This window comes from Ailuropoda melanoleuca, chromosome 4, assembly GCF_002007445.2.
Source record: "Ailuropoda melanoleuca isolate Jingjing chromosome 4, ASM200744v2, whole genome shotgun sequence".
NCBI classification, from domain to species: Eukaryota; Metazoa; Chordata; class Mammalia; order Carnivora; family Ursidae; genus Ailuropoda; species Ailuropoda melanoleuca.
Window position 1 is genome coordinate 4,074,498 of NC_048221.1, and position 7,494 is coordinate 4,081,991.

The 7,494-nt window shown below is 51.5% G+C and overlaps 1 protein-coding gene across 2 annotated transcripts in view; it reads left to right on the forward strand.

Annotated features, from left to right (window-relative positions):
* The window catches only part of CATSPERD (cation channel sperm associated auxiliary subunit delta), a 46,948-nt gene that overhangs the window by 16,728 nt on the left and 22,726 nt on the right, over nt 1–7,494 (forward strand). For both annotated transcript variants that reach the window (XM_011235423.3, XM_019808478.2), the window contains 4 exons: nt 1,365–1,448; nt 3,264–3,414; nt 4,353–4,448; nt 6,832–6,914. In XM_011235423.3, coding sequence (XP_011233725.1) covers nt 1,365–1,448; nt 3,264–3,414; nt 4,353–4,448; nt 6,832–6,914 — 414 coding nt within the window. The remainder of the gene's footprint in view (nt 1–1,364; nt 1,449–3,263; nt 3,415–4,352; nt 4,449–6,831; nt 6,915–7,494) is intronic.

The window sequence follows — 7,494 nt, forward strand, 5'->3', positions numbered from 1 at the left end:
TATTTATTTATTTGAGAGAGAGAGAGCATGAGCAGGGGGGAGGGGCAAAGGGAGAGGGGGAAGCAGACTCCCCGCTGAGCAGGACCCTGAGATCATGACCTTAACCAACTGAGCTAAAAGCAGACTCTTAACCAACTGAGCCACCCAGGCGCCCCTCCCAATATGAATTCTTGACCAGGTGCTCTGGTGTCTCTTCTTGCAAAGACACTAACCCCATCCTCAGGGCCTCACTCTCATGACCTCATCCAAACCTACTTAGCTCCCAAAGGTCCCACTCTAAGGACCATCCCATTGGGGGTGCTAGTTTGAATGTTAGTGTCCCCTCCCCGATTTCTATATTGCCATCCTAATGCCTGATATTGTTGTATTAGGAGATGAGGCCTTTGGAAGTGTTCAGGTCATGAGGATGGCGTGCCCGTGAGTGGGATCAGTGCCCTTCTAAAAGAAGGGGCTGTGGGGGGCGCCTGGGTGGCACAGCGGTTAAGCGTCTGCCTTCGGCTCAGGGCGTGATCCCGGCGTTACGGGATCGAGCCCCACATCAGGCTCCTCTGCTATGAGCCTGCTTCTTCCTCTCCCACTCCCCCTGCTTGTGTTCCCTTTCTCGCTGGCTGTCTCTATCTCTGTCAAATAAATAAATAAAATCTAAAAAAAATAAAAATAAAAAAAAAAAATAAAAGAAGGGGCTGTGGAGAGCCCGCTAGCCGCCTCCTGCCGTGCGAGAACACGGTAGGACCGTAACCCGGAAGTGGGCCCTACTTGACCACGCCGGCCCCTTGATCTCAGGTTTCCAGCCTCCACAACTGTGAGCAATAAACTTCTGTTGTTTATAAGCTACTCTGTCTGTGGCATTCTGTGACAGCAGCCAACACGGGCTAAGATGGGGGTTAGGATTTTAACATACGAATTTTGGGGGTGACACAATTCAGACCATGGTGCTGTTTATAATAGAAAACTCCCCAGTTAACCTAAGAGGCTTAAATAAAATAGTAGTCTTTCTCTTACCTGAAAGATGTCTGGAGGCAGCCAGCGGGGCTGTCCCACTGTCCCGAGGGCGGGGCCCTCGACCTCATGCTCCAACTTGGCTTCTGGGCAGTTTGCTGACCAACCGAAAATCAGGAATGAGGAACCTAGGCAGGAGTGTAGACAGGCATCTAGCAGTCTGAGGCCACACCACTTCCTCCAACACCCCCCAAAAAAGCTATCTTCATTCAAACTTCTGTCCTACACGCTACATTCCCATAGAGGGGAAATAGATCGTAACAAAAAAGACTTTCCTTCATTTTAGCTTATGCGGTAATCTGGAGTTAAAATCAAATGCGTTAGTGATTTATTGATATGTGATTTTTTGTTTGTTTGTTTTATAGGCTGAACTAGACGGGTCTTTGGGTGGGATCTTCTCCTTTCACTCCTTGTCACAGGTTGGGCTGCTTCTCATTGATCAAGGGAAGGTGAGTAACTTCGGACTGGGAAGAAAGACTTAAGTGACCTTTGGCCCAAGCCATGTTTTTGTTAAGACTCACACACTTGGATTTTCATATCTGAAATCCACGTAGCTCGTCATTCACCCATCCATCTATGTATCCATCTACCTAACTATTCGTCTGTCTGTCCATCCATCCATCCATCCGTCCATCCATCCACAACTATCCAACCACCCACCCACCTATCTAACCTACTTATCCATCTATCCATCCATCCATCCAACCATCCATTTACCTACTCAGCCATTCACCCATCTACCCACTCACACACCCACCACCCTCCTCCGCCTTTCATTTGCTCATTCAGTCATGCACTTGGCAATACTGAAGGAGTGTCTAGGAGGTGCAAAGCCCTGCACTGAACACTAGGGATAAAATACAAAGCGTGGTGTATGCATCGCTGACAATGCACAAGATTGTTTTAAATGCTTCATGTTGAACTCTGTTAATGATGATTTTCATGGGTATTCAGAAAATCAGTACGTGACACCTGCGACCTCACAGACACCATGTAGAATAAGACTAAGAGGAGGAGTCAGTCCACGTAAACTGCATTTGAAGAAGAAATACTAAGGCAGAAGGAGATTAAGCACAGGACTGCACCCTGGGTAGGCGGCATGTGCAGCTCTGGAGTTCAGGGGAGCCCCCGCTGTCAGGAAGCTTCGCAAGGTTGGGCTGACTTCCGCGGCTGAAGCCCCCACCCACCCTCCGACCAAGTGCTGGGTCGCATCCCCGCCCAGAGCACCCTCATTAACATAAAGTGCCTGGGTCCTGCACCGCTCCGGAGTGACCGCAGAGTCCAGGGTTACCACCTAAGCGCGATTTCTCAGGCTGCCCACCCGCAATCCCACAGGCTTCGGCTGGCAGGTGTCCACACTCGGGGTGTTGCGGGGGGGGGGGGGGGGGGGGGGGGCAGATGCCCTGCAGGCTCCGCAGGCTCCCTCCCTGTAGTTTGCATTCCTGGCCTCGGGGCTTCCACCCTAGGTCTGTGGAGCTGCCTCAGTCACCGCCCTGCAGGGCATGTTTCTCTGTTTGGGACTCAGTACTCAGTGCTTTTCTGCTCCTGGCCACTGAGTGCCTGAAACTGCTGGAGCCTTTGGCTTGGGGCTCCCCCCACAGTGAGCCGAGCCCCACGCCGGACCCAGCGGCGCTCCGCTGCTGTGGCTCACCGCTTTCCCTGGCCTCACCTGCCAGCGATGGAAGGCTGACTCCCTCAGGGTTGGCACGTTGCCTTGGTTGGCTTCTCTGCAACCCGGCCGCGCAGCCTGGGCGGGCAGGGCACCAGAGGCAGCCGGTGTATGACACAGTGGGCCTGGGCGGGGGCTGCAATGTGCACTCACAGGCTCAGCACGTTGTGCAGATGTGCCTGCAACCCCCACCCCCTAACTTCCCCCCATCCCCGTGTCCGGGAGGTGGCGGCGTCGGGGTCGAGTGCCATCCATCCGGCCCTGAGCGCTGCATCTCTGGCAGCCCAGACGGAGAGGGCAGTCCCTCAGCCTCCCACTATGCACGTGGGGGGAGGAAGAGTTTTTTTGTCTGGGGGCCATCCTGGGCACTGTGGGGGTGGAGCAGCCCCCCCCACACCGTGCCGGGAGGACCCCCAGTCCTGACAGCTCCTCCTATCCCCCCACAGTGTTCCCTGGGGGGCAGGGCTGCCCCAAGCTGAGAACCACCGGCCAAGAGAATAGGTTTGAAGGAAGTCTCTGCAGCAAAGCACGTTGACCCCTGCCACCACGGCCCCCGTGAATCCTCCCCCCAGATTCATTGGTCTTTTCCCCTCAGGCCAGGTTCAGCTACTCAGAACACCCTCTGAACAGCAGTTTTGGGCTGCCCTTCGACTACAACGGGACCCTGGACATCCTCATCACCCCGGGCCAGAAAGGCATTCTGATCTTCTGGTTTCAGAAGAGCCTGTTGGTTTCCAGAAACTCAGGTGAGCCAGGCCTCAGTGCTGCCCTGGGTGTCCCGCTCTGGGCGGGGAAAGCACTGCTGGTTTTTCTCTCCCCTGCCTCAAGCAGACTGGGACCAGCCCGTTCTCACCCGCGGTCCGGTCCTCGCTGTGTCCATCTCTCCCCCCATCCCCCACCCCGCCCCAGTTTCGTGTCCTCTGGAGTCCTTAGGGCCATGTGGGCAGGTTCCGAAAGTCGCCCACCAGTACCCTAGGGCAGAGCCCAAGCCTTCCCTCCAAGAACCACAAGCCTTGTTTTGGTGCCAAGGTCAGTGGCTCCAGGACATGGCTCGGGCTGCCCACCTGGACTTGCCCTGGCCAGAAAGAACCTGGGAAATAGCACAGCACCTCCTGCTGGCCTACCCGAGGAATCCGAGCAATGCCCGCCAGCCAGCAGGAGACAAGAAGCAGAAGGGGGCGGGGGTGGGGGCAGGGAGGGGAACTGTCAGGGACCCCCAGGCACAGGTGTGGCTGCAAGACCACGCACTATGCAGAACCAGTCAGGCCCCCTGACACCATGGATCCCCTCCCCTCCCCCCAGCGCAAGAGAAGGGCTCAGGGCTGGCCCGGCCATTTGGAGTGCTCATTCGAGAAAGGAAGTTCTTATTCCTTGCACATGTTACCCATATCGTCAAAGGCATTCCATGTTCACGCCTCCAGCAGTGAGACAGCCTTTCTTGTGAACTCTGCCACCAGATGCGCCGCAGTCCTGTCCCATGGGGGCGTGCTGGGCTGGTTTTCTGGAACATAAGCACCTTCTGCACAGTCTCTACAGCCGTGCGCCTGGGTGCTGTTTTCCTTCACTCTGTATCATCTGAGTCCCTCACTAAGGGTTGGGGCGAGTGGCGGGAATTGCTCCACGTTTCAGCAGCGGGGGGGTGGGGGGGTCCCTTTCCTCACGACTCTGCCCTGTCGTCTCACAGGTCAGCTCGTTTACCCCGTCCACGTGCGAGAAGGACCCAACACCTTGTATTCTTCCATCTCTGAAGCCAACATCACCATCCACAGCGTTGCTGCCAGTGCGTGCCCAACTGATGCGTAGCTTTCTAGAAGGGCCTTCTACGGGGCTTACTAACCACCGACCCACTAGATCCAGTCCGACCAAAACCGAACCAAGCCAAGCTATACCCCAACCAAAATGTGATTATCGCATATTCGGGAACAATTCCCGACATATAATTTTGTACCCTTTCACCATGCAGTAGAAGACGGGTTGGGCGCTCGCTTCCTAGGGCTGCTACAGCAAATGCCCACAAACTGGGGGGCTTAGAACGACAGATGATTCTGAAATCAAGTGTCAGCAGGGCCCCCGGCTTGCAGATGGCTGTCTTCCCCCTGTGTCTCCACACCATGCTCCTTCTGTGCGTGGCTGTGTCCAAATCCCCCCTTTTTACAAGGACACCAGTCATACTGGATTAGGACCCACCCCGATGACCTCATTTTAACTTAATCACCTAAAGACCTGATCTCCAAATACAGTCACCTTCTGAGGTCCTGGGGGTTAGCACTTCAATATATCTTTTTCAGAGGGGACACATTTCAACCCATAAGAGATGGCATCTCAGGATTTCTTTGCTTCTCAATTGTCCCGCTGCTGTCCTGAAAGACGACCACTGCCCAACTAATATTTCTCCTCACACAGCTCCCGAGTTGGAAACTTAGAGGCAAAGAGTGGGACACACTGGGGGGTCACTTGGGTGCTGAGTCAGTATCTTCCGTGTTCGCTGATCATCACATTACATCCTACCATCTGCGTCCCCGTAGCTGTTTTAAGTTGACTTAGAGTTACAGAAATTCGTGATATAAAATGCTCTAATAATTAAACCAGTGGTACATGGTCCTTTAAATTTTTTTTTTTTAATATTCCAAGTACAGTTAAAGTCCCTTGGGGCGCCTGGGTGGCTTAGTTGCTTAAGCGTCTGACTCTTGATTTCGGCTCAGGTCATGATCTCAGGGTCATGAGATCGAGCCCCTCATCAGGCTCCATGCCAAATGTGGAGCCTGCTTGAGAGGCTCTCTCTCCCTCCTCCTCTGTCCCCCCACCCCTGCTCGCTCTCTGTCTCTTAAAAAAATTATAGTAAAAATGAAAAAAATGAAGTCCCTCAGACCAGCTCCCTAAACCCAGGCCCCTCTTTGGCTTCCCGGAGGTACCACGGTTAGGAAGTTGGGGCGACAGTCAGTTGAAAGATGCACACCGTGGATCAATTATGGATCTGCCGAGAACGTCTAGCATCATCCACACAGGTTGTTTGCTTGTACATAAGTGGCGTCCTGTCACTGTGTGAGTCCTTCTGCCCCCTGCCTCCTCCACTGCACCTCATTTTCTATTCCCTTGTGCTGAGAACACATAACAGGAGATCTACCCTGTTAACAAATCGTGATGTGCCCAGTGCAGTATTAACTATGGGCACGATGCACAGCAGAGCTCCGAAATGGACTCGTCCTGCATCCCTGAAACTCAAGCCCCCCTTTCCTCAACGTGGGGACACTCAGTGATGTCTGGGGACAACTGCGGTCATCTTGTCTGGGGATGTGCTGCTGGCATCCAGTAGGTGGAGGCCCGGATGTTGCTCAGTGCCCTACAAGGCACAGGACACCCCCTCAAACACACTACAAAGAAGGATCTGGCTCCAAAACTCAGTAGAGCCAAGGTTGAGAAACCCCCAGCTAGGTTAATTCGCTCCTTGCTCTGCAAACACACCTCCGCTTTTCTACACCAGATGCTTCCCCCAAGTTTCAGCCCAAGCCTTGCTTTTTCTGAAAGTTTCCTTGAGTTTCATTTTTTAAAGAGTAAAAACACGCAGGAGATAAGCTGACCCTTTCACAAAACCTTTTAGTGGTGTCCTGTGTTCCTTGGAACTTTGTGTCTGTGAAAGACCAGAAACAACCTCATTATGTCCGTCTGTGGAGGACTGGTTTAATCAGTTATGGTTCATCTGGGTATATTCATACACATGAAAGAAAACAGTTAGGCTTTTTTTCTTAAAAAACTTGAGGGGCTTCCAGAATATGATACCACGAATACAAAACTACCAGAAAAGATGTTCCCTAAAGCATTCAACCAGGGTTACCTAAGTCAGGGGTCAGCAAACCATGGCCCAAGGGCCAAATGAGCCCCCCCCCGCCTGTTTTTGTAAATAAAGTTTTATTGGAACAGAATCACGCCCATTCATTTACAAGTTGCCCCTAGCTGCTTTCAGAGTTAAACGCTTGCAAACATATCCCGTGATCAGCAGAGTAGGAAATATTTACCATCTGGTCCTTTACAGAAGTTTGTTGACCCCTGGTCTATATGACGGAATCTGGGGTAATTTTTTTGTAAACTTTTAATATTTTTTATATTTTCATCCATTGAAACAACCCTCAGTTGAATTTTGTTCTATCTTGTTTGGTTTTTCCTAGATGAATACGAACTGGCGGTTTTAACTCAGGAGAACAATTTGCTTTATGGCAGCCTGGGAATCCTGCCAAGTTCTCTGATCAAAGTAGGTAAAATCAAAGTAGTGTCATTACTCTGTCAGTGAGGAAATGGTACTTTTCTCAAACTTTTTTTTTTTAAGAGAGCAAGCGGGTGGGGGGGGCAGGGTCTGACGGAGAGGGAGAGAGAATCTTAAGTAGGCTCCATGCTCAATGCAGATCCCAACGCGGGACTTGATCTCAAGACCCTGAGATCATGACCTGAGCCGAAATCCAGAGTTGGACGCTTAACTGCCTGAGCCACCCAGGTGCCCCGTTGTTTTCAAACTTCTGATCCTTTTTTTGAAGGCCAGAAATTACTGTAGTTATTAAAATAGTCCTAGTATTTTAATAACAATAGCAATAATTTAATATTAATGTTAATTAATATTGAATTAACATTAATATTAAAAATTAATAGTAATAGTGATTTTACTAGTTATGACAATCACAGCAACAGCAGCTAAAACTTACTGAGCGCTCAGAATATGCCAGGTGCTGGTCTGAGGGTTTTCCATCTGCACCTCATTTAGTCCCAACCATCATCTTTTTTTTTTTTAAGATTTTATTTATTGGGGCGCCTGGGTGGCTCAGTCGTTGGGCATCTGC